At 47.7% G+C, this 26,633-nt stretch overlaps 1 protein-coding gene across 3 annotated transcripts in view; it reads left to right on the top strand.

Moving 5' to 3' along the window:
• Positions 1–1,350: 1,350 nt before the first annotated feature.
• ACSF3 (acyl-CoA synthetase family member 3) overlaps positions 1,351–26,633 on the top strand; it is a 70,582-nt gene continuing 45,299 nt past the window's right edge. The window contains exons 1-5 of one of the 3 annotated variants that reach the window (XM_037040163.1): positions 1,351–1,437; positions 8,857–9,561; positions 10,945–11,100; positions 23,802–23,956; positions 25,627–25,775. In XM_037040163.1, the coding sequence (XP_036896058.1) occupies positions 8,881–9,561; positions 10,945–11,100; positions 23,802–23,956; positions 25,627–25,775 (1,141 nt within the window). In that variant the 5' untranslated portion in view covers positions 1,351–1,437; positions 8,857–8,880. Of the gene's footprint in view, positions 1,438–3,522; positions 3,564–8,856; positions 9,562–10,944; positions 11,101–23,801; positions 23,957–25,626; positions 25,776–26,633 lie in introns of those variants that run through there. The other 2 variants (XM_037040164.1, XM_037040166.1) reach the window with 2 other exon arrangements.

Raw genomic sequence — 26,633 nt, 5'->3', positions numbered from 1 at the left:
CCCAGCCCTGGCTGGTGTGGCTCAGTGGATTGAATGTTGGCCTAACAACCAAAGGGTTGCTGGTTTGATTCCCCATCAGGGCACAGGCCTGGGTTGAGGGCCAAGTCCCCAGTATGGGGTGCACAGGAGGCAACCGCACACTGATGTTTTTCTCCCTCTCTTTCTCCCTCCCTTTCCCTCTTTCTAAAATAAATAAATAAAACCTTAAAAAGAAAAAAAAAGAAAACCATCTTCAGCCTCCTGAGGGATCTCTGGGGCTCTCCCAGGACTGGTCAACTGCCTCCTAAACAGTCATCACCAGGGAGGAAGAGGGACACTGAGAAAATACACGTGCTACATGTTGCATTCACCAACCGTGAGAACAAATGTCGGAGACTTTCAGGGTTCCAAAGATGTAACTTTATTGGCCAAGTTTAACTTGCGCAGGGGCGAACTCTCCAAAGTGTCCGGAGACACGGTGCCCGCAAGGGCTGCAAATAAGAGTCGCGCCAAACGCTTACAGGCTTAGGGTTTTAAGGAGGCGGGCAAGCAAGCTGGATACAGAAGCAGACATGGAGGTTAGCGGTTGGCTCAGGGGCACAGTAGGGTTACTTATTATTGGTGAGTTAACTCGTGCACTGGCTCGTGCTCCTTTACTTGATTGGTCAGTTGAGCTCCTGTACTGGCTCGTGCTCAGGGGTAAAATTTTTCCCCCTAGTGACTGTCTAGATGGCTATCTGCCTGACTGACCATTGCTCTGGCACGCCCTGTTCTTCGGCTGTGTCCTGGAGCCTCTTTGCATTAGTTAGCAAAACAACTTTTACTTCCTTATAGCTACGCTCTGGCTAGTTCCCCCTTGCCCTCAACACTACAAACTGTGTGTGTGGTTCTACAGGTAATTTGTACTTACTGTTTAACAGCAAAGCCGTCAAGGTGTTATTTTCATTTCAGAAAAAAAAAATAAATAACCCCTTTCAGCCAACTGAATGAACTTTTGTGTCTGGCTATAAACGTTTTCCTTTACTCACCGGAAGTTTAAACATCTGTTAACTTAGCTGAGTGTTAGTATCCTGGCTTCAAGTCCTCCTAAACACCAAAGGAGTCAATTGACCCGCAGACTCTCCCAATCCTAGTAAGGGCTGGGGGCCAAGATGGGTTTTAATCCGCTGTACACTGTAATTCGGAGACGCTTTTGGACTAGAGTTGCGCTCTAAATTAAAATGAGGGATACTAAATTAAAATGAGATTAAAACCAAAACCCTTCGCCGGCCTTACACAGTATTAGTGCCACAGGGTCGCACACGTGGACCCAGGGGGAACGTTCGCTCCCGGAACCCGCTGCCGTAGCGCTGCGCAGCGCGGACAAATGAGCTTGGGCACCGGACGTGGGGTACGCGCGCAGCCGCGGTTCCGGTTTCGACCCGGCGGGAGGCGGAGTGGGAAGCCGTGCAGGCAGAGGTAAAGCTCGCTGGTCTGGAGCCCCCTCCCCGCCCGCCCGGCGCCCAGGCTCCTGGTTATGTTCCCCCAGCCGCACAGATGTCCTGTTGAGTTCACCAGTTACTGGCCCCGCGTCCCAGCGCCCCCTTCCTGCTGCCCTTGTCCACAGTGACCTCAGGTGCCCTTGTCCTGTACAGGGAACCTGCCCTTTGCTGGGTGTTCAGGGGCAGGGTCCCTCTGCACTCAGTGGTCCCAGAAGGGTGTTGCAGTTAGTGGAGTCAATGTTTAGCCATTGTTTGAGGGAGGCTTGGTCTTTTGTGTCCAAAATCCATTCCGTTCTCATTGGACCTGCAGGAATCATCCTTGAACTACTTACTACTTGGGGTCAGGGGCATCTCTAAATAAACATGGCAATACGTAAGTGCAGGTGTTTGAAGGCCTTGTGAGCAGGCCACTTTCCGGAGAAAAGGGAGACTTTAAAGAGGAGGTGATATTAAGCTGGGCATTGAAGGATGATTAGGAGTTTGCCAAAAAGGGAAAGGACGAGAACTTAAGATGTGGGAACAGGAATCACATGTTTGGGGAGTTGTTGATTCCCCGCCGGGGAGGGGAGATGTTTGTGCTTTGGGCTTAGGTGAAGCCAGTGGTCAGAGGGCTACAAAGCTGGGTCCAGGACCACAGGGGTTACCAGTGGATTTCAGGGGTCCTAGGAGGTTCCCGTGGTGAAACCTGACAGTCTAGTGATCTTTCCACAGCCTCCCTGTGATTGTTATAAAACGAGGCTTCCTTGCTCTTACCCCATATCCCAGGACCTCTCATTGGGACAGACTGAATCGGTGTATTAAGTGGTGGACCTGGGATTGTAAGCTACATCCCTCTAGGTGGCATTTTTAAAATAGTATTGTACTTGCTGATAAGGGCAGGGATTTAAGGGTGTTTTTTCCCTTTTGGTTTTTTGATTTGAGTGTAGTACTCATGCAACGTGAATGTCTGTTACTTAAAAATATAACTTTGAGAACAACCTGCCCCAAACCGCATGCATCATGTTGAAACAAATGCCCTCCACCACAGGGAGAGTGTGGTCCACTTCTTGCACCCCATACCTTCCTCAGGCAGCAGACAACAGGAAGTGCTGGGGTCGCTTCAAATTCAGGGTCAGGGGGGTGTTAGTCAGGTGCCATTTTATTCATTCTGAAACCAGCCACCTTCATTTGAATGCAAGTATCATTCTTATCAAGTAATTTTTGTCATGCAGCTCTGCTTGATTCCCCCTCGGTGTGTGCAGGTCATTCTCACAGAGTTCTGTGTGCAGGTCTTCCTATTACTTTATCTGTTGATGGAGAATTGAAGGCTTAGGTGAAGAAAACTTGAAAGAAAAGAGGATGTTCCATATCTGAGACTGTGTTGACCCTAAAATCTGAACTCCTAACCAAAATATGTAAACTTCCTGGTTTTGGGTGAGGATTCTGAGAAGTCTGTGTGCCCTGACGGTCTGACCCGAGAATCTGGATAGTTAGAACACCCAGTGGTCTTCGGGTGTCTGGGTGGTCCAGGAGAAAACCGTCCTGGCTCACCAGAATACAGGTTTCTGTGCATTCACATTGGTACACGGTGATGCTGGTAATCTCAGATTGGGTGGGGGTGCTAAGAGCAGTTTTATGAAGCGTGATAATTGAAATAGAGAAAACCCATGGTCCAACAGCATTTACATGGTGGAAGCTGTGCCTCTGGTGGCCGTGGGGAGTCTCATGGCTAAAGGGGGCCTTGTGGTCGGAAGGTGGGGGCTGTCTTCCTGAGGGAGCTGTTGGTCTTTCTGGAGCTGGAGTGTTCAGGACACAGTCATCTTCCCTGAACCAGTTTCTTTTTTTTTTTTAATTGTTCAAAGCAGGCCCCAATACGCATGACTGAAGATTTTGAAAGTGTTGTGATGGAGTGTTACAATGTCACATGCCTAAGGGACAAAAAAAGCTATTTTGAAGAGGTGGTGGCCCCTTGCTCTTACTGCCCGGTGGGAGAATAAATTAGCACAACCTCTCTGGAGGCTATTCTGGCACTATTTACCAAAATTAAAAGTGATTTTTGTTGTCAGGCTCTGTGGGGAGCACCATGCAGGGCCACTTCGCAGCATCTGCTCCACAAACACCCAGGTATGAGCACAATTAGAGTTGCTACCTGTAGCTCTTTCTTTGCACATTTACTTGGCTGGCTCCTTCTCACCCTGAGCCCAGCTCTACGTCTCTCGGGAGGGCCTGCTTCAGGGGCACTCTGCTTAGAGACCAGGACTGTGTCTGTCTGGCTCACGCCCAACCCCATGTGGAACCCAGCTGGGTGTTGTCACCTCCCAGCCACTCAGAGGCTTAACGGCAGCCCATGCGGTGTGGGAGACACCTAGGTCTCTTGCTGCTGCAGATACATGACCTAATTGGTGTCCGATGTTAGCACAGCGTGTAGTCGAACCACTTTTGTCAAAACTTTTTTGTTGTCTGCATAGACCTTTTATGAACCAGTAGCTTTAATTAAAAGAGGAATGCTGTTATCTCATTCTTTTTCACTTCTATCATTTTAAGAAATTAAAAAGCTGTAGATTCATCCACCACACCCAGAGCCCACTTTTTGTGGCTTTGTTTTTTTGTGTGTGTAAAAGAAAAAATTAATGCCGAAGTTGAAGCATCTCCATTGTTAAAAAATAAATGACACTTAATAGACTTTTAAAATTTGATTACAAAAGTCATACATGCTTATTGCAGAAAAGTTGGAGGAAACTGAGAAGCACTAAGAAGAAAACGAAAATCACTAGCAGCCCTGTAACCTTGTGAACATCTGGGTGTTTACCTCGAGTCTTCTTTTTAACTCTGACCATCCTTTTCCATTGGCGGTGTTGCGGGAGTCCCTCCCAGTCAGCTCGTGCCACCCACGGTGGGACTGCAGCCCTGACACCTCACATGTATTTGCCCTGACTCTCTTAGACCTCTTCTGGACCACTTGGGTTAGTTCTAGTTTTTCAGTATTATAAGTAACACTGCAGTGAATGTATATGTGCATCTTCATGTTCATCTCTGATTATTTTCTTAGGATGCATTTTAAACTACAACCGTGGAACAAAGGACCCACATTTTCTGTTTTCATATCTCATTTTGAAGTGATTGGAAAGTGCCTTTGGGATGGAGGAGTTGATGCCATGGGCGTCACCTAGACTGGCTCAGCCCTGCCAGCAGCCTGTGAGACACTGCGGAGTTAATATGTGAAGTTCTCTTGCAACCAAACAAAACAGATTTGGCTGCCAGCTGCAACAAAAGTTATACTTGTGAGGCAGGTGCTGGTACAAAAGGAGAGAGGTTTCATTCAGGTGCCACACAACCTGGGAGAATGGCGGACTCCCTTCCCAAAGACCATCTCAGTCTTCCTGCTCAACCTTGAGGTTCTTATAGGGATAGAGAGGGGAGGGCTTTTTTTCCTATGCAATTGTCTTGCTAGCTTTTGGCACCCTCGGGGCCCTATCCGTCTTCCTTTTTAGCTTTCCCAGTGCACTGGACACTGTCCATTCATATTTTTAGCTTTTGCCACTGTGGTCCTGTCCATTCAGATTTCTAGCTTTTGGTGCACTCAGGCCCTGTCCATTCACCTTTCTAGCTTTTGGCCCACGTGGGCCCTATCCATTCTTATTTCTAGCTCTCACAGCTCTCAGTGTAAGAGCTTCCCCATGCCACTGTCTTGGCCAATGGGGGAGACCCTCCAGTGCACCTACTGACTGTCTCTGTAACCCTCTGTCAGTGCAGCTCCCCATCCCTGACTCTTCTTCATCACCGAGGCTCCTCACCACTAGGGTGTGACAGACAGGTGGGACCAGCCAGGCTCGGGTGTGGATCACCACTTCACCTGTTATTACGCAGCCTCTGTTCCCTTGCAGTTGTTGGTGTGACTGCTCACTGCATCCATTCAAAGTCCACAGTGCCTTCACGGACATCCAGTGGACCTTAACCACAGCCCCAGGCCTGGGAGGGAGGGCGTGTCAGCCCTGTTTTCCACTTTTCGTCTGGCGCTGACTGCCCTCTCCCCCAGCACAGTGCAGCTCCCGGGGCTCCAAGGGAATGAGGCAGAGAAGGGAGGTACCTGTTCTCTACGGCCCCAGAGAGGAGGCCTTGAGGAGAGGAGAACCACATTGATTTTGATGGCTGCAGCTGTGACATTGCATCTACAACCCCTCTCATGCCTCCTGGGGAGAGGGGTGGGAAAGCAGTCACTTCCTAGCTCATTGGTCCAGCCATCTTCCTTATCCGTGTGAGCAGCACCTGGCTGCCGGAGTATTCTGCTTTTCAGCACCCCAGAAAGTGCTGTCACTTCAAACTGGTACCCCCAGAACATCTCTCCTGTGCTCTCACCAGCAAGAAAGTACCCAGAAACACTGCATAGTATGTTTTCTGTTTTCCGTTTGCAAATTTGCTTTGTTTTATTCCCCCTTTCCCCATCCCCATTCTACCCCCACCCCCCCAAAGCAAATAGAGATGAATTTGCTAGAAGTCAAAAAAGAAAACATGTTAAAGCTGCCCTGGTTTGCTTTCCCCTGGCTTTTCTTCTTTCTCTTTGAAACTGGCATATTGCACATGTTTATTACATTTTTTGTTTTCTCTGGTCAAGCCTAGCTGTACTCTTGTAATATGTCAGGTTTTTTATAGTAACAGAAATCCAGGGTGTAAAACTAGAAGTGAGCCCACCATGTGTAGAGGGCAAAGCACAGAGAAGTCCTAGAGCACAGTCTGGCTTTTGACAGGTGACCTCTTTCATATGGAAACAGTGTGGGCAAGTGGATTTGGGAGTGAACTTTGTTAAAGGCCCTGGAGTCCCATGGAATATTTTCCCAGGACATGGGAATAGCCAGCCAGAGCTGAGAGGCCTCCGCATGAAGCCCCTGTGGACAATGAGGGGTGTCTCTGAGGTGTTGGGTCTCCTCCCACCTTGCATTGAGGTTGGAGCTGTTCCCTTCCTGGCCAGGCTGAGAGACTCTTATGAGGAGCCTTTGGCTGTAGAAGAAGCCAGCTGAGGAGACTGGCAGGCCATTCCACACACTCAGGGTATCAGTACAAAGCATAGCTCGGCTCAAGCCATTTTTATTGTTGTGGAGTTGTTTTGTTAAGTAATTATAAAGTGTTGTATATAGTCTGTTTTGTAAATTAAGAACAGACAACAAAACTGTTTAGTGCATACATATAATGAGAGCAACATTTGTTTTTTCCCTGTAACAAGTTCATGAAAAAGAAAAGTGAGGATTTGTCAGGGAAAACATGCTGAGCGAGGGAGAAACAGATCCTGCAAAGCCACCCTAGAGCTCTCAGGGAGGCAGCCCCAGCCTGGGGACAGCCTGGGCTACCTCCTGCTGGGCAGGGCCACCTGTGGGGTGATTCCTGACCTTCCTTGATTTCAGGGCCTTTGGAAAGGGGGATGAGACTTACAGTTTTTATTCTATAATGTTGCTGGTGGCCCATTGGAAGGCATCCTGTCAGCCCCTGGCATTCAGGAGCACCCTCTGGGGTCTCTATGCCTGTCACCACCCTTCGGGACCAACTCAGCTGTCCCACTTGTCTGCTCCTGTCAGGGACACTGCTCTGACCCAGAGGCACAGCTAAAGCTGAGGGGGAAGCAAAGGCCACAGGGCATTTGGGGAGGGGGAGCAGAAACCTTTCTTAGCTCCAGAGGCTGCAGTGGGGAGGAGGAATTCTGAAGGAGTTGTAAAATTGGGGGTTTCAAACCAGGGCAAATGGCTATTGACCTTAATGACTGCACTGGCCCTAGGCAGGACCCATTTTCAATTAAGCTACTAGTAAGGAGTCTAGGGGAGCAGGTGGTTTCCTTACCTCTTGAAATGAGCTAAATTTCAGTTAAAACTGCCATTAGTGCAGAAGCAATTTGGAAAGTGTGTGAGCTCACGTGGGACTGTCACTGTGGGAAAGTGTCCTAGAGCGGAACAGGAGCCCAAAGTCAGACTTGCCCTCGAAGGCAGGTACTTTGGACTGACCAAGGTCCCCGCCCAGGTCTCTTTTCTCTCTGCCTTCAAAGAATTCTAGTTGAAAGTCAGCTGGTCACAGCCTCTCCCAGGGAGTTCTCACTTCTTGCTGACAGTTTTGGTCATTATTTAGTAATCTTTTGGGGGAGAGAAGGAAGAAATTTCAGCTTCAAAAAACAGACTGACTCCTTGGCTAGTGTAGCTCAGTGGATTGAGTGTGGGCCTGCGAACCAGAGGATCGCGGTTCGATTCCCCATCAGGGCACATGCCTGGGTTGCAGGCCAGTTCCCAGCAGGAGACACACAAGAGGCAACCATACGTTGATGTCTCTCTCCCTCTCTCCTTCCCTTTCCCTCTAAACATAAATAAATAAAATCTTTTTTAAAAAAACAGACTGACAATATTCAGGCTTGTGAACTCGCTTTATTTAAGACCCTGCACATCACCGTGTTCCCAGACATTCAGCATTTGGGAAGCATTTGAGAGTAGAATCAAGCCCTGGGTCTGCGTGGGATCCCTGGGGCCCCCTGGCCTCCCCTACTGATGGAGAGAACGTTTCCTTGGTGGACCATAGTACTTATCCCTCTTAGCTAGTCTTTTTTCAGGCTCAGATTTTTAAAAACCATTATTCAGAATTTACCTTAAGTGCGAGGACTCAGAATGAGCTACCCCAAGTGTGCCTCAGTGCTATGTTATTTTGAACTAAAGGCACCTGGGGCCCCGTGGGCTCAAGAAAAACTTCTGTCCCCCATTTCCTCTTAACTATCGAGAGGAATTTGGATTTCCCAATTGCCCATAAGAAGGGGTTTCCAGTTGTGACCTCTCATGCTCTGTCTGTATGACAGGGCAGACTTCTAACTACTGCTCCTCTGCTCTTCTCGTCATCCTTCTTCTCAGCCACCTCCCTCCCCTCTGAAGCCCTGAGGTGCCTGACCTCATCCTTTGCTCAGTGCCGTGCACACCTCGTTTTCCCCTCTGTCTCCGAAGCTCTTATGTATGTAGGGTCTCTGACTTCCTCATATATGTGAGACTTCTGTGCACATGAGAGTAAATTTGATTTTCCCTTCTCATTTTCTTTCTCTTTGATTTGATTCTCCATCTAGCCCCCCCCAAAAAAAAACAGATGAGGGAAAGGAGAATTTTCCCCCTTCCTCACAAGTGCATTGAATTCTATATGCTTCTCCTTGGTTTTACCTATTTTAGTTCATTGTTTTAGATTCTTGTCTGTTTTTGAAATCCTTCAACTTGCGAGATTAAATGTTGGACATTTAAATTCCAAAGGTGGTATATTGTGAGAGTCAGCATTTCTCACTTAGGAGGTTACTTTATGAGGAGAAGGTAGGCCAGCTCATTCCGGTTGGGTATTGCATATCTTCTGGTGGGGGGGGGGGTTAGGAGGGCTGAGGCACAGTGGCATGTGGTACCCTCTTTTCCTCTTCCAGCCTCACCCCAGGGAAACCAAGTCGATGTTTGTCGGTGCAATGCTGTCCCACATGGTGATACCCTTCCGGCACCTGGTCTGTACAGTGGCTACCCGACAACTGGCTCCCCTAAGACATGGAGGAAGCCGCCCTCTGCACATGGCCCTGGCAGCCTGCTCTGACAAGAGTGCCCCAGTTTTCACCCGCGCACTGGCCTTTGGGGACAGAGTTGCCCTCGTTGACCAGCATGGCAGCCACACATACAAGGAGCTTTACTGCCGCAGCCTCCGCCTGTCCCAGGAGATCTTCAGGCTCCGTGAGTGTGCTGGCCAGGACCTCCAGGAGGAGAGGATCGCCTTTATGTGCTCCAACGATGTCTCCTACGTGGTTGCGCAGTGGGCCTCGTGGATGAGTGGTGGCATCGCTGTCCCTCTCTACAGGAAGCACCCCCAGGCCGACCTGGAGTACTTCATCCAGGACTCCCGGAGCTCTGTGGTCCTTGCTGGCCAGGAGTACGTGGAGCTCCTGGACCCAGTGGTCAGGAAGCTAGGGGTCCCACTCCTGCCTCTCCCACCTGCTGTCTACAGTGGGGCAGTTGAGGAACACAGGGAGGGGACGGTGCTGGAGCGGGACTGGAGAGACCGGGGTGCCATGATCATCTATACCAGCGGGACCACGGGGAGGCCCAAGGGCGTCCTGAGCACCCATCACAACCTCAGGGCTACGGTGAGTGCTTGCATGGGCCACCACTATTGGGAGGGGTCACTCATAGCCACAGTTACAGTGTGGCCGCTGGGGGGTGCTGTGGTGTTCATTTACTTTTCTGTAGGGCCATTCACCATCCTACCAACCCCATCTGAAACATGCAGCAGTAAGGGGTCACGGTGCCTAGTCACCAACAGTGCCACTAAGCCATGCAGGACACTGCCTATCAAAGGGCCGAGGGGATGCAGCACTCAAGTGTAGAGAAAGTTGCAGACCCACTGAGGGGCTGCCCCAGGGCTGTGTGGCATGGGAAGGACAGGTTAGACCACTAGACATGATATTAAGGTGGTCTTCAGACGTGAGCCGTAAAGCAAGTGTCAGGGCGTGTGGGCAGCACTTAATAATGGGGCTTATCTGTGAAACCTGAAAGCGGGAACTCATATGTGCCAATGTCTTGAGTACTATTTTTGTGTTCTGTAGCCCTAGTTACTATCTTTGCAAAACTCCCCAGCCACATTATTTGTCTGTAATTTATACCTTTTGTCCTTCCAAAAAACTGTTCAATGCACAATGAAGACTGTTATACAGGAGCAGTAAAATAAAACAGAAGCCCAAACCACAATAGGAAGGAAGTCAAGACCACTGAGTCTTAGGCTAAATCAGCCCCGTAAGTCAGTGGTAAACTGATCCAGGCTAGCGGCAAGGGAGTGCAATGATATATGACTTTCACCTCCTAGGGGAGACATACTTTTCATCTGGAGAGACAGTCTCTTGACTTGTATTTCTAAGAGGAGTGATAATCTCAAATGTGTTTGCACATAGCAGTCACTGAGGCATGCAGGACAGTGTGCTCAGAGGTGATTTCAGATGATTCAAATGGGTGAGTCTGACAGCTTCTCACTAAAAGCTGAGGATAAGCCCAGAACACCCAGCACTGGGCTCCCTCACGGCCAAGCTGAGGTGAGGATGGGGCTGGAAGTGGCAGGGAGCCCAGACAGGCCTCAGAGGTTGTACAACTGGACACAGCACTGGCCTCTGGTGAGGCCTGAGGTGCCAGGGCCTGTCAGAGCTGAAATTGCACCTCTGACCATTGGGGAGGGAGCCACCAAGAGGGTTTGTACCTCTTCCTCTAGGAGGAAGCCATGGGACATCAAATTAAAGACCCATTCAAACTGACTAAAGCCCTTGACTGCGACTCTGTTCTCCACAAAGGGGGAGCGGGTAGACCCTCAGTCAGACCTTCATCCTTCCATCACCACTTCCTGTAGATGACATTAAGGATGGGGAGAAGAGGAATGAGCCTTCCTCTCCCTCCTCCTCCTCTCAGCTGGAGAGGCCCCCCCTGTGTTCCTCCATCTGCCTGGTGGCTTCCTTCCTGTCTGAAGATGTGCTATTGTCCTGCAGGTGACGGGGCTGGTCCACAAGTGGGCATGGACAAAAGACGATGTGATCCTTCATGTCCTACCACTGCACCATGTCCACGGTGTGGTCAACAAGCTGCTCTGTCCGCTCTGGGTGGGAGCCACCTGTGTGATGCTCCCGGAGTTCAATGCCCAGCTGGTAAGTTAGAGATGAGCTCTCGGTGTGGTCAGTTGTGCGCCCGAGGACCAGGCACCTTCCTCTGGTGTAGATGATGCCAGCAGTGCAAGTTTTCTGTTGCCATCGCAACAAATGATCCCAATCTGAGGGCTTAAAACAGCCCAAGTTTATTCTGTAACAGGCAGAGGTCTAAAACGAGTCTCATGGATCCAAAATCGAGGGGTAGGCAGGGCAGGCTGACTCCAGTGGGAGGCTCCAGTGGAGAACCTGTTTTTGTCTCTTCCCGTGTCTAGGCACCATGGTCTTCTCCTTGTGGCTGTATCACTTCCATCTCTGCTTCATGGTTGCCTACCCCTGTGCCTCCCCTCTTAAGGACCCTGGGATCACACTGGGCCCACCCAGATATCCAGGGCAAGCCCCTCATCCAAAGATCCTTAACTGAATCACATCTGCAAAGTACCTTTTACAACATGAGGTGCTGCAGCTCTGGAGAGGAGGACATTCGGGGCCATTCTTTAGTCAGCCGCCCTGGCTTTCGGCAAGTCTAGAGTGGATCGCTCAGCCAGGGACCCTTTGGTAGGCTCCTTGCTTATCGCCTTTTCAGCATGTTCTTCTTTCCCAACGTGCTGTGAGGTCACAGGGACATGCACAGGTGGTTGTGGCTGTGTGGAGAGGGAAGTGGGGACAGAGCCATCACTACGGACCAGAGCACAACCGTGAAGGATGCTGTTTTGAAGGGGAAAGGACCTGGGACCTGGCCTTGCCACTTGCCACTTGTGACTTGGCATGTAGCTCTCCCTTGGAGCCTTTTGGACCCTGTCCTGAGAGCCCTGGCACAGCTCCAGATGGGATCTAGCAGGCAGGGCTCTGGGACTTCCTCCTATCCTCCTTCGGCCACCAAGCTTTGCCTTCATCTTCTTATGTTTTATTTTTCAGCTGCAGGACTCTAAATGTTTTTAGGCGAACAGAGTCTGATGCTGCCTCTCAGGGCAGAGTGCTGAGGCACCATACGCCTTCAAAGATAAAGGCCTGCACACGGCCTGCTGGTCCAGGGATCAGGCCGCTTCCTCTACCCTCTTTTCCTTGTGGGTCTCTGACTGAGGGTCCTTCCAAGTCTCTGATTCTCAGCACTGCTTCCTCTAACCCGCAGATCGTCATACTGAAGGGAGGGATGGCCAGCTGGGTTGGGGGTTGTAGGGGCATCATCTGAGGCTGGTGTCTGCTTGGCAGGGAGTGACTGCTAAGGGCACGTGGGTGTGGTCACAGGGCCACATGAGGAGAGCTTCACCTCCAGCGGGGAGGCTTACCTGACCAGGAGGCTAGTGCACAAGAATGCAGCTGTTCTTTGAGCTCTCCGAGACCCCTAATTCTCCAATCACTAGGAGGGCCTCCCTGGACCAAGATGGTGTACAGGGAAGCCCCGTCCTTGTGTGAGTTACTACACGCCACTCTCCCAGCATAGCCCACTCTGCTCCACCAAGTTTTCTCAGGAGCCAGAGCTGCGCCTGCAGACTCCTGCTGCCCACACGCCAGTGTTGGTTAATTACAGGGGAAAGGAGGAAGAGCTGAGTCTCTAGATTCCCCATAAACACGGGGAGAGCAGTCCTTGCCCTGGAAAGAGCCCCAGTGACCAGGAACTGAGCGGCCAAGCCCCAGTCACTGGTGGACTTCTCAAGTAGATGTTGCCAGAGTCCTCATTTCCCAGTGCTGCTTGAGGAGTCACATGGACACCCAGCAGGCCTGGCAGGGGTGTGTTGTGAGATGGGCACAGCAGTGGAACAAATAAAAATCGACCAGGTCTTCCCCAAACACAGAGACCCAGGAATGGTAAACAGAAGTGGGAAGGCAGCGTGGCTGGTCTTCCTCCCTGGCAGAGCCAGGCCTTGTTCCCTTCTCACCTCTCCCAGCACCACCATTTTTCTCCAGGTGCACTGGCTGCCCTGCTGTCCACAGACTCCACACGCCCATTCCGGTCAACACTCTGTCCCTGTCCATCCTCGGCCTGTGCTTGATTTGCTCACCTCTCTGCAAGTCTTTGCTCACGCATCACCCAGCAAGGCCCAGCCACTCACCCTGCAGCAGTCCCTCCCCAGCCCATCCTGGCCCTGACCCTGACCCTGACCCTGCACTGTTTATCTGAGCACTTACCACCTTGAATCCCTGCAGAATCATCTCCTCTATCGCCCCAGCGGGCCTTCCCTGAAGACACAGGTTTTCCTCAATTCACAGTGTGTCCCCAGGGCCTAGCGCATAGAGGGTCTGAGTGTTAGTGAGTGGATGGATAGTGGGTGGTTATTGAGGTGATGTATGGGCTCCCAGGCCTCTCCATTCTCCACTGGCTCTGAGGATCCTGAGGGCACACTGGTGGGCAGCAGGTCCATACCCCTCTGTATTATTTAAATAGCATGGCAGGCTGGATCTGTGCAATAAGCATATGGAGACAAAGTCCCATAAATCACTTAGGGGAGAGGTTATTTGTTTAATAAAGTTTTACTGTATCAACTTTGAAAGCAGAGCATAAATACATACAATGTAACACGACTGTCTACTTAAGATTTATTACCATAGTTCCTTAAAGTGATAAACTTCTCTGCAAAGCTCTGCCTTTGTGCATGTTTATAAAGGCCAGGACAGCAGGATCCAGCCTCTTGTGTTCATGGCCCGTGACCATGGACAGTGTAATTCATGGATGGGCTCATATGTGTCATCGACTGTGGGAGAGTTCACATGGATACATGGCAAAGAACCTCATTCTTGGCGTGCAGAAGGCCCCACCTGCCATCCTTGGTGGGGAGGCCCCACCTGCCATCCTTGGTGTTCCACCCTTTGAAGAGGTCTTGTTGAAACCAACAAGCTTGATGGAATTGACTTTGTTGAATATGTTCCTGTGTAGTATAGGTGTTGTGAAATGAGAATGCATTTTAGACAATTAAGCACTCAACAGAGAAAAAAACTACAGGGTTTTCATATCTGCCCCCAGAGCTCCAGGTTTTATATATTCTTTGGCCAACTGGGCATTGTCCTGCCTCTCCACAGGCGCCCCACCTAGGGGCCTGGAAGCACATGGGTGCCTTAAACACCAAGCCTGCCACACTTTGAACAGGAAGGGCTATTGTCTGTCATTAGGATGCTCCTTTCTCCTGTTGAGGTGTTGGGGTCAAGAGAGGCCACCAGGGTAGTTCACAAGGAGGGTCAAATCTCGGACCTTTGAGCTTCTTGGCACTAACTTGGAATTTCTCAGAACTGTGCAGCAGAGCTAAACATTGAAACAAAGTTCATGTGGTGGTTGATAAAACTGCAACCCTGAGTTTCAGGATTTTGTGAACTTAGAAATTTATGATAGTAAAGTCCTGCTTTCGGCATTCTTAAATATTGGGGGTTATTTAAGCGTATATTTAAGAAATTAGTGTAAACCAGTGTATGGGGTGACTAGAAACCTGCAGTAGTGTTTAAGTGGTAGATCCCAGGGTCCTCAGGTCATCCCGCTGAACAAAATGCATGCTAACAGTGGGGTGGCGGGCTGCTACATCCTGTGAGGCTGACTGATGAGGTGACAGTGACTTAGACGGGAAGATGGATGGGCAAACTGCCTGATGTCACCCCTGAGGAGCAAAGTCTGGATGTTGATGAGCTGTCCAGAGTCTCGATCGATTTCTTGTCTCAGCTGACTTCGCTCTGGCCAACTTCCTCAGGACCCAGAGGCAGGAGCACTAAATCAGGGCAGGACCACAGAGCTGGTATGTGCTCCTCTGTTGGCCTCCTGGGTGCTTCCTGAAGGGCAGGGGCTCTGCCCTGCAGGCAGCGGGGGAACCATCAGTGCATTCTGCTGAGGCCAGCACCCTTGCCCGGGACACCCTTTCCTGTGGTTAAACATGCTACCCTGTCTGACTTGTGGCCCCAGACCAAGTTTACTCTGGGATCTGAGAAACTGGATCTTGTTTAAGTGGGTGGGTGACAGGGTGGTGATTTCAGGCAATGTGTGTATCGAGGTACAGGCAGAATTTGGGGGTGAAGCAAAGAACACTATGCTGCAGTGGCCCCATAGATCTGATCCACGGTGTGGGCTCATTGGGCGTGAGGTGCTCTCATCCCGTCAAATCTGCTCCACAGTGTGCAGTCGCTGGTGAGGGGGTGCTCACACCTCAGATCTGCTCCACAGTGTGGGGGTTACTAGGGCAAGAGACACTCGCAGGCCTTAGGAGCAGTGAGTCTTAGGAGCTGCGAGACAGGCAGCCGTTTTCCCATCTCCAGTTTCATTATGGAGTGCTCTTCCTTATTGCCAGATTTTGGCCAGAGCAACTTAAAAACAGAACAAGAATACCTTCCTGTGTGTGGTGAAGAATTACCAAAAACCAGGTGATGATTTTATCCGTGGGGGTCATTACTTTAAGCTGGTGAAGTGTTGCAGTTTCTCGCCTGCAGTCAATCCTTTCCTTGCCTTTGCTCAGCATGGCAGTACTGCCAGTTAGGGTCTGAGCCCGGGTTTCCTGTCCTGGCTGCACAGCAGGGTCACACTGGGGAGAGGATGAGTGGAAGAAGTGCCTGCACCCTTCCCATGCATTGCCTCGCAGGACCCCGACTGCCTGCAGCCCAACTTGGGAACTGCGGTTTGGTCTTGCTGTAACAGTTCACATCAGAGCAGATAGGAGAGTTTTCACTAGTGAAGTGTGGGGCCCAGAGAGGGAGCCCCCAGAGCTGTAATTTTTAAGTTACTGATGTGTTGGAACAACCTGGAGGAGGAATGCTGCTGATTTAATTACCTGCTTCAGCACAGCAGCTGCCATCTTTACTGATTTGTGTGACTCTGAGAATGGCGAGGACTTCCAGCTGCGTGTGCGTCTTGGGCGGATGCCTCTGTGCCGGGGTCAGATGTCTCCATTGATGACCACAGGACCAGTTAGCATCCTTCATTTGGCTGAATGTGCTCCATTCTTCCTGTAGCCCCCTGCGGGAAGCCCGAGTGGGACCATGTGTGTGGCCAGTGGAGGAGGCCTGGCCAGGACCACAGGTCAGAGTGGACAGAGGGCCCACAAGGCCTGTCCTCCCTCCTCTCATGCCAGAGCATGTGCCTTACCTGGGACATGAGCAGTTTAATTCTCTGCCATTTTTTGCCCTCTTGTCCAAGTGCTCATGGTAACAGGTGAGCTTTTGGTAAGTGGAATAAGGACCAGGCTCATGCGAAGTTGTTGCCAGGACTTGGTGGTGGCGGGGTCTACGCCCGGGTCAGCCACACTAAACACAGCCCAGCTGCTCACCTCTAAAAGTCGTGATGGGCGAGAAGAAGATAGGATCCCTGAGGATGCTCCTCCCCAACTAGATCAGGATACTGACCTCTCAGGAAGCCTGAGTGGTGTCTGGTGTGTCCCCTTGGCCATGCACGTCCCAGGACCCATGCCTTTCCCAGGGACAGGTGTGCAACCTGCATTTATTTGTAAGCCAGAGAGAAGTACAGTAGGATGCCACACAAGAGTTTCCAGCAAATCTGCATTTCAGAGCTTGCAAGGGACCTGAGGGATTTAGTCCAAATTAATACCATGTTGTGAGAATAGAGAAGTTGAAGGGCTTTGTCAAGGTCATAGCTGCTCCTGGGGCAGTGAGGGCAGCCTGTCAGTGACTTTGCTAAGGCCTAGATTTCCAGCACTCTGTCACTGCCAGACTGCTGCTTCATGTGCAGATTCTGAGCCATTAGTTTTTTTGGCCTCTCTACTCTGCATAGGAAGAAGTGTGATTATAGAAAAGGGTAATCCATGACCACATTTTAAAAAAAATTTTCACTTCTCACTTCCATACACACTGATTTCCTATCTACTCAGCAATGGAGAAATGGGGGTGGTGCTAACATAAGTGAGCTCCCTCAGTTAAAGCAATGTGTATTGCTTTAACATGACTTGTTAATATTTTTCTCATGAATAATATAAGCTCACTTCTTTGCCTGTAAAGAATTATAGAATGTGAGTTTTAAGGACCCTTAGAGGCATAACCCAATCTAACCCCTCTTTTCATTGCAGTCTTAAAACTTTTTAATTATGTGATGTTTCAGACATCTACAAGGGAAATGAATACCCATATGTCATTGCCCAGCTTCGACAACGATTAATTCAGAGCTGTTCTTGTTTCATCTAGAAACACCTTTTCCTAAGTGGTGGTCCTTTTCAAACAAATCCCAGACAGCGTATCATTTTAGCATCTCTAAGAGGTAAGGAACACTTTTTTCTGAGAGCTGACTACCTGATGGGGTAATGTGCAGGAATCCCATAATGTCACTTATGACCATCGACACTAACCCCATCAGTGACCCTCGTTTCTTCAGTTTGTTAGAATTAGATCTAAATAATTCCTGCTGTGAGCCTGGTCGTAGATGATGCTACTGTTGCTTCTCATGCAGGTTTCCCCCTGGTCTTTGCCATGCATTTTCCTGTTTGCCTAAGAGAGCAGGCCGTGTGTCCTACAGAATTCCCATTGGTTCTGTGGGTGCATCTCTGGGGTGTCATTTCACATGCATTTGCTGAAAACTGGGTTTGATCTGAAGGCATGATATTTGGGAGTTTTGTTTCATTTTGTTTCGTGAGGTGGTATTTATGTTCCTGCGGCAGGGACACATTTGCCTCATTGTCTCTTGTGCTGTGATAATCAGCACTGACCGATGCCTAGTACCTAGAGCCATCAATTCTCTGGGATTTGTAACACGGGGACTGTTGTCATGGCTTCTTTTATTTTAACCGAGGTGTGATTTACATGAGTAAATGTATGTGAACCACATACACAGCTGATGCATTTCCGTCTCTGTATGTGTCTGGGTAGCAGTCACCACCCAGACAGAGATAGAGAATAGGCACCTCATCCCAGAAGGCTCTCTCGGGCTCTTCCTCATCAGCACGCCTCACCTCCACACGTGCAGAGGTAACACTAATCTGGCTTCTGTCTCCCTGGGTTACTTTCACATGTTCTCCATGTAAATGGACTCGATAGTGTGCGCTCCTCTGTGCTTTTTAGTTCATCATACTATTTTAAGTGTTTTTTCTCATATTACATCAGTCATAATTTGTTCTCTTTGATACCGCTCTGCTGTATGAAAGGCCACAGTTTATTCATTCAGCTATTGAAGGACATTGGATTGTTTCCAATTTGGAGATGTTACGAACAAAGCTGCTGTAAACACTCTCACAGATCTTTCTTTGGACATTTGTCTTGGACCAGTGCCTGCTGTGCTAGATACCAGCTGGCTGGGTGTATATTTAGTTTTGGTTGAACAGCCAAAGGATTCTTCGAAGTAGCTGCATGGTTTGTACTCCCACGAGCAGAGGGCATACTCCAAGTAGCCACATCCTACCCACAGGTAGTTTTTTCAGTCTTAGCCACTCAGGTTGGTGTGTTTTCATTTCCTTTTATTGAGGTATAGTGCACATACAGTGAAACACACAGATCTAAGTGTGTGCGTTAGCACGTTATGATGAATGCATCTGACTAATACACACCCAAGTTGGGTGAGTAAGACATATAAGACATTCCCACACCCCAGAAGTTCTCTCACGACTCCTTCCAATACTCCTCCTACTAGAGGAAGCCACCTCTTTTGGTTTTTGTTTTTAAAGATTCTGTTTATTTATTTTTAGAGAGATGGGGAAGGGAGGGAGAAAGAGAGGGAGATAAAGAGAAACATTGATGTACAAGAGATGCATTGATCAGTTGTCTCTCACACACCAACTGGGGACCTGACCCACAACTCAGGCATGTGCCCTGACTGAGAATCGAACCGGCGACCCTTTGGTTTGCAGCCTGGAGCTCAATCCACTGAGCTACACTAGCCACTTTACACTAGCCAGGGCCACCTCTTCTGATTTTTATTGCTATAAGTTAGTTTACCTGCTCTTAATCGTCACATAAATATATAATAGAAATATAGCATTTGTACTCTGTCTCACTTCTTGTGCTGAGCATATTTTTGAGATTTACCCATGCTGCGTGTATTGGCAGCTAGTTCCTCTTTATCATCAGGTTCCCACTGTTGTTCATCCGTTCTCCTGTTGGTTCCCACTGTTGTCCATCCGTTCTCCTGAGTTGTTTACATTTTTGGCTTTATGAATAGAGCTGCTAGGAACACTCTCATATAAGCCTTTTTGCAGATGTTTGTTTTCATTTCTTTTGGGTAAATACCCAGGGGTAGAATCACTGGGTCACAGACTCGTGTGTGTAACTTTCTAAGAAACTACCAAACCATTTGCAGAGGGGTGGTGCATTCTGTGCTCCTGGCAGCAGTGTGAGAGCACCAGTGTTCCATACCTTTGCCAGTGTCAGACTTCTGAAATTTCAGTCACCCTACTGGGTGTGTGATGCTGCCTCGTTGTCATTAAAATTTGCATTTTCCTGATGATGAATGATGTTGAGCACTTTCCATATAGTTATTGGTCATTCAGAGACTTTCTAATATGAAACGCCTCTTCAGGTCTTTTTATCCATTTATTCATTGGGTTGTGTTTCCTTTTTTTATTAGTCTGTAGGTGTTCTTTATATATTCTGGGTGAAAAAAAAGAAAAGGTGAGAAATAGGTTTTGAGAACCTTTCCCCCACTCTCTGTCTTGTTGTTTCACTTTTTAAACAGTCTTTTGATAAAGAGAAGTTTTAATTTTGGTAGATCTAACTGGAGAGTGGTAATGGTGGGCATCATTGACCTCTCAGTCTTGGGAGAAGCAGTGTGCTTTACTGTGATGTCTGGTGTTAGCTGTGGTATTTTGTAGATACTGGGTGTTAGTGTGTTTTTATTGTGGTGTGGTTTGAATAGTATTACATTGTTTTTCTTATCCGTGGTGATGCTCATATAGCTTTCTCCCTTTATTTATTCTTTATATATTTCCCCCTTTATTCTGTTGATGTGGTTAGTCACACTAGTTTAAGTTTGTACAGTTTTTAATTTCCTGATCTTGTGATCCTTCAATAAACCTTCCATGTTATTCTTTTTATGGATTGCTAGGCTTGACTTGCTAACATATTTTACGGGCTTTGCATCTGTGTTTCTGAGGAACACAGGTCTGTAGTTTCCTTGTGGTGTGCTTGCTAGGCTCTGTACAAGGTCATGCTCCCTTCTGGAAGGGATTCGGTGTGCTCCTCTCTCCTGTCTCTGGGGGCGTCTGTGTAAAGCTGAAACTGCTCTTCCCGCGTGTGGTTGGTAGAATTCACCCTTGAAGACATGTAGACTGGACTTTTCCAGGAAGGGTTTAAATTAAGGAGTCCGTTTCTTTAATAGATATAATACTTCTATAATTTTATTCTTCGTTTCTTGTGTCACTTATGATTAGTTTTTGTTTTTAAAGGACATTGTTTATTGGGTCAAAATTGTCAAATTTATTTACATATAGTAGTTCATAATTCCTCTCACCTTTTTAATACCTCTAGGATTTGTAGTGATGTCTCCTTACTAATTTAAGTGCCTGATATTATAGGTTATGTTTTCATTCTTTTCTTAATCCTTCTTGTTTTAGAGGTTTATCAATTTTATTAATCTTTTCAAAGAGCCAACTGTGTTGATTTTTTCCCTAATGTACCTGTGCTTTCTGTTCCATTAATTTATTTATTTCCTTCCTCCAGCTTCATGATACATTGCCGTTAGTATTGCTTTAAACGGTCACGAGTTTCTGTTTTGTGTGCTGTTTCCCAGAGTGCTGCATTGTTCACACTCTCGCCAGCAGTGTACGAACAGTGCATTTCCTCTACATCCTCACCAACACTTGTTTATTTTTTTAAAATTATTATTATAGTGAATATAAAGTACCTCACTGTGGTTTTAATTTGCATTTCACCAATGACTAATGATGTCAGGCATTTTCTCGTGGTCTTATTTAGATCCATAGATCTTCTTTGGCAAACTGTCTATTCAGATCTTTGGCCCACTTATTTATTTATTTATTTATTTATTCTCACCCAACAGAATATTTTTTCATTGCTTTTAGAGAGAGGGTAAGGGAGAGAGAAAAACATTGATGTGAGAGAGAAACATTGATTGGTTGCCTTCCATATGTGCTCAGACCAGGGATTGTACATGCTCAGACCAGGGATCAAACCCAAAACCTATGTGCCCTGACTAGGAATCGAACCCACAACACTCGGGTCATGGGAAAACACCCCAACCAAATGAACCACACTGGCCAGGGCTGGTTATTTGTCTAATTATCGTGAGTTGTAAGGGCTCTTTACAGATTCTGGACACAAGTCCTTTATTAGATACATGGTTTGTGAGTATTTTCTCTTTGTCTGGCTTGTCCTTCTATTTTCTTAGTGGTATTTTGAAACCTATGTTTTTAAATTTAATGAAAACTATTTTATAAATTTTTAAGTTTCATAGACCATGGTTTTGGTATCATGTCTAAGAAAACTTTGCCTAAACAAAGGCTATGAAAATTTTCTCCTATGTTTTTTCTTAGAAGTTTTATAGTTTTTAGCTCATACATTTAGATCTCTGATCTACTTTGGGTTAATTTTTTGTGTACAGGGAGGTAAGGGTCTAAAATTCATCTTTTTGCCTGTGGATTTCAGTAATTTCAGCAGTTAGTTGAAAAGATTATCCTTTCTCCCATTGGAGTGACTTGGCTCCTTTGTGAAAAATCAATTGGCCATCAATGTATTGGTTAATTTCTGTCTGTTCTATTGATCTTTTTGCCCAGCCATACTCTAGCATCACGCTACATTGATCATTGTTGCTTTAGAGTAAGTTTTGGAGTGGGCAGTGTGAGTCCTCCACCCTTGTTCTTCCTTTCCACACTTGTTTGAACTTCGCTGGGTCCTTTGCCATTCTATGTAAATCGTAGAGTCAACTTGTCAGTTTCTCCAGAGCAGCTTGTTGGGCCTTTGGGGAGGAACGCCTTGAAAGTCTAGCTCAGTTTAGGGAGAATCGCCACTTTAACAGTATCGAGTCTTTCCTTCCATAGACAGGAGTATCTCTCTGTTTATTTAGCTCTTCCTTCTTCTCCTCCTCTAGGACTATAGTTGCAGTATGTTACATTGTTTCATGTTGTCCCACACATGGCTCATACTCTATTCTTTTTTTCTTTTCTTTCTTGTCTGTTCTTCAGTTTAGACTCCTGTTTTCATTGACTAGTGTTACACTTCTTTATTTTTTTAAATCCTCACTGAAAGACATGTTTATTGGTTTTAGAGAGAAAGGAAGTGGGGGGGATAGAAATATACATGTGAGAGAGAGACATCAATCAGTTGCCTCCCGTATATGCCCCAACTGGGTATCGAACCCACAACCTAGGTATGTGACTGGGAATCAAATCTACAACCTTTTGGTGAACAGAACAATGTTCCAACCAATTGAACCACATTGACCAGGGCATGTTTCACTTCTTGTATCTTTTTTTCTGCTGCAGCTAGTCTGTTAAGTCTATCCAGTGAATTCTTAATTTCAGATACTATATTTTTCAGTATTTCAGTGAAGGTTCTTTTTTGCTCTTCTGCTTCTGTGGTGAAATCCTTGATTATCTCTCATTTTGTTCATTTTTCCTTCTAAATTCCTTAGCCTATTTATTGTAATTATTTTAAATTGCTTGTCAGATAATTCCAGCATCAGGATTTTCTGGAGGGTCTTCTTCTATTGACCCCTAATCATAGGTGATATTTTTCTGTTTCCTTACATGCTTTGTAATTTGGGCATGGAAGGATGCCAGTCATTGTCTTTAAGAGAATATGATTTAGCCCTGGCTGCTGTGACTCAGTGGATTGAGCACTGGTCTGCAAATCAAAGTGTTGCTGGTTCGATTCCTGGCCTAGGGCACATGCCTGGGTTGTGGGCCAGGTCCCTAGTAGGGGGACCCAGGTCCTTTGGGTGCGCGAGAGGCAATCACACATTGACATTTCTCTCCCTCTCTTTCTCCCTCCTTTCCCCTCCATCTAAATAAATAAAATCTTTTTTAAAAAGTATTATTTTTTTCCCCAGAGAATTGTCCCTTTCCTCTGTCTAGCAGCTGAGGTGGGGAGCTAATTACTGCCCTCCAGTTAGGAACTAGCCTGGGTCAGTGTTGGACTGCAGCATTAGTTTCCATTTATCCCAAGTCTCATGCCTTAGGGACAAGCTCTGTCTGCATTCAGTGTACTGGGCTCCCTCCCAGCCCCTTAAGCTCTCCGTTCTCCATCAGCTCACATGGATCTGCCTGGAGAGAACTGTAGAATGAGCATAGCATGCCGGCTTTTCTTGAAGATTAGGGTAACACAGAAGCACTTCACCTGGTAAGAAACTTGAAGCATCTTTATATTAAAACAAATATTTGTTACAGATTAAAATACAAAATTCACTTGACTTATCCAATAAAACAGATGTCATCCTTTCAACATCCGTCACCTGCCTGTCTGTGCCAGGCGCTGTGCTGACTCTCAGGCTCACCAGTGGCCACTTGGAGGAGTCTGAGGTGCCATACACCCCCCGATGGCAAATCCGAGGCTGGACCTTGTCTCTCTCTGCACTTCTCTCTTGGCCATCTCTCTCCTCACAGGTCACTCTGAAAGCCAGATGTGAGTGTCCTCAGCACAGGGTGATTTCTGTAGGAATGGCCAGAAACATTATCACCCTGTAAAAGTGAGATGCCCTTTTAGGTAGAAGCTACTTACAGATCCTTTAATGCTTCAGAAAAGGAGAGGCCTCCATTAAGAGCACTGTTCCTGGACCTGGAGGCATCCATACACGTGTGCGTGTTTTCTAATCTTTTCACTATGTACTTCCTTTTTTTCTTTAGGTTTGGGAAAAGTTCTTAAGTTCTGAGACTCCACGAATTAATGTGTTTATGGCAGTGCCTACAATATACACCAAGTTGATGGATTATTATGACAAGCATTTTACCCAGCCTCATGTCCAGGATTTTGTGCGTGCAGTTTGTGGAGAAAAGATCAGGTAAATGAAAACGATTCATTTCTCACCCAGAAAGACTTAAAGATCAACAAATATAACTTATTTCTAATAAATCGGCTCTGCTAGTTGTAGGAAGCAGTGTTTTCCATTTCCTTTAAAATATACATTTACATATTTATATCTACGTTCTCTGTATATCTGTGTGTATTCTGTATTGGTATCTCTGTCCTTTTGTTCCATAGATCTACCTGCATGTGTCTCTCTGTCTGTGTTCTCTCTGTCTTCCTCTGTCTGCCTGTTCTGTAGCAGAGTTGGAAAGGTGAGGGTCAGGCCAGTGAACTGACCATCTTGCTCCCATCCCTTCTGACCCCATGTTTGCATACCCCTGCAACTTCTGCTATATCATTTCTGTCCACCAGTCTGTGGCTCCTCCTGGCCAGGGGCCCCATCACACCCCTCCTAACAGCAGTGCACTGCCTCTTTTGGGTCCTCAGTGGTGTGAAGTATGGACCTGTAGTCATGACAGCCTCCTCTCCCTGTTATACTGAAGTATGGCCCACTTCAAGTGCACACCTCAGTGGGCAGCTTGTTGAGTTTCCACAGGCCCAATAGACACATGTCGCCAGAGAGACATGGCAGGCTATGTCTGTGGCAAGCACAACTTTTCAACACTGCAGTGAGTGAGCTGCTAGACAGATGTGAATTTAAAACTCCAGTGTGTTTGTGTGTGTGTTTCTGTGACCTCTGAGCCACTCCTCGAGTCTGATTCCCAGTCCTTAAGAACACAGGAAGGGGCACCATTGTTCCCCTAAGAGCATTCTGGGTTATGCAAGACAAATATTTGATATTGTTATGATTTTCCTCCCATCATGCTTTTGCTCCTCTTCTGTAAAGACATTTTGGTGGAACTACAGCTCTTGTCTGGTGTTACTTGCTACCCATCACCTGATGGCTCACCCTCTCCCCAGCCACTGTGGGGCTGGGCAGCTGTTGATGGAGGTGTCCAGTGTTCCGCCACCAGTACAAAAGCAGGATTAGGAGCGTGTTCCACCCAGAGAGATATCAGAGAGAGAGAAGAAATCAGAGGGGTTTCTGGGCAACAGAGATCCCAAGACCTCCCCTGTTTCAGCTCGTGGTGGGGTGAGTCCTTCTGAGGAAACACAGCAATTGTTTCTCCTTTAGTTCAAACTAGAGCCAAAAGCTTCTTTCTACATATAATGCTCAAGTGACATGCTGTATACCAGAGTATTTAGGAGCTCACAGGTGTTATAATAATGTCACTGTCACCTCATGGGCCCTTTAGCACAAGACAGTGTGGAGGACCTCTGCGTGCACTCTCAGCGAGGGACTATTTCCTCTCATCTGCCGCTCTTACCTCTCAGACCTGGCAGCATGTTACCCATAGTCTAAGTTCTGTAGGAATCATCTTATTATTACTGTCAGTTAGGATTGTTTGTGAGCAGCGTATTGTTTGCAAAGAGTGCCACCAAAGAACCTAAAATAATTTTTTTCTTTTACCTTGTTTACTCATTCCTTTTGAAGATCTATTCACATTCCAAAGTATACCCAACAAATTCTTTTCAAAGAACAACGTTAATTGTTGGCCCCCAACTGTGATTTTTTTTAATCATGAATTTTTAAATAATGATGTTTATTGGACTGAAGATGGGTGTTATCTCAGAAGCTAAGTTTGCCTCTGGTTTGCTGGGTAGGTTGATGGTTTCAGGATCCGCCGCCCTGCCCCTGCCTGTACTAGAGAGGTGGAAGAAGGTCACAGGCCACACTCTGCTGGAGAGGTACGGGATGACAGAGATCGGCATGGCCCTGTCCAACCCCCTGACCACAGAAGCTCGCTTGCCAGGTACACACAGTGCCTTCTCGGGGTCGCTGGCCAGGTGGCCACAGCCTGTTCTTTCTGGGCACTCACTTTCTCCAAAGTGGCCAGTGAATGGGAGGACAGAAAGGTGTTCCTCATACTAGGGCCTTTTCCCGGTTACCTGGGGGACAGGTGGGAACCCTGAACTGCCAGAACCCATGTGCTCATCAGAGTACCTCCCAGAGTGGGGCACTGCTTATGTCCAGACTGAGTTGGCTACTGGTAGGAGCCTCCTGTCCAGGTGCCCTGAGCCACACAAGGCCAGTTGCAGCAGGAGAGGTGGCAGGTGTATGGGGAAGGGGCGAGAGAATCCACCACCTCTTAGTGACCTGTGCACATCTAGAGGACACACTGCTCTAGGCAGAGATTCTTGTCCAGCCTTCTCTAAGGTGTCCTATTCTGACCTTCATTTAAGTAGATCTCTACATCCTGGGTCCGTGGAACAGGGGATCTTCAGACAGAGCCCTAGGCCTGAGATGGGAGCATGCTCTGTTCTGTTCTTGGTCCTCTGTCCTCAGGAGAGGTCGCCTCCAGTGTGTACCGCACACACTGGTATCTCATTAGATGTAAAAGTAGAACAACCCTGCATCTATAATGACATCAGCACATGCGTTCGTCTCGTATATGCAGTGAAATTCCTCCCTGACGCCCCACTCTGTGAGCGGTCATGAAGCCGCCGTCTCACCTAAGACCCAGAAGGCGTCCATCGCCTCAAAACCTCTCCCTTTTGTGTGGTCAGCCCCTCTCCACCCCAGGGCCAGGCAGACACTTTCCTGTTTTCACCTCCTATAATCGTGCTCTTTCTAGAATGTCATATGACTAACCCCTGCAGGACGTGGCTGT

The sequence above is a fragment of the Sturnira hondurensis genome, unplaced genomic scaffold (assembly GCF_014824575.4).
Source record: "Sturnira hondurensis isolate 20B ecotype Veracruz unplaced genomic scaffold, ASM1482457v3 Scaffold0002597, whole genome shotgun sequence".
Taxonomy (NCBI): domain Eukaryota; kingdom Metazoa; phylum Chordata; class Mammalia; order Chiroptera; family Phyllostomidae; genus Sturnira; species Sturnira hondurensis.
Note: the sequence above shows the minus strand (reverse complement) of the source record. Positions and strands in the feature narration are given on the sequence as shown.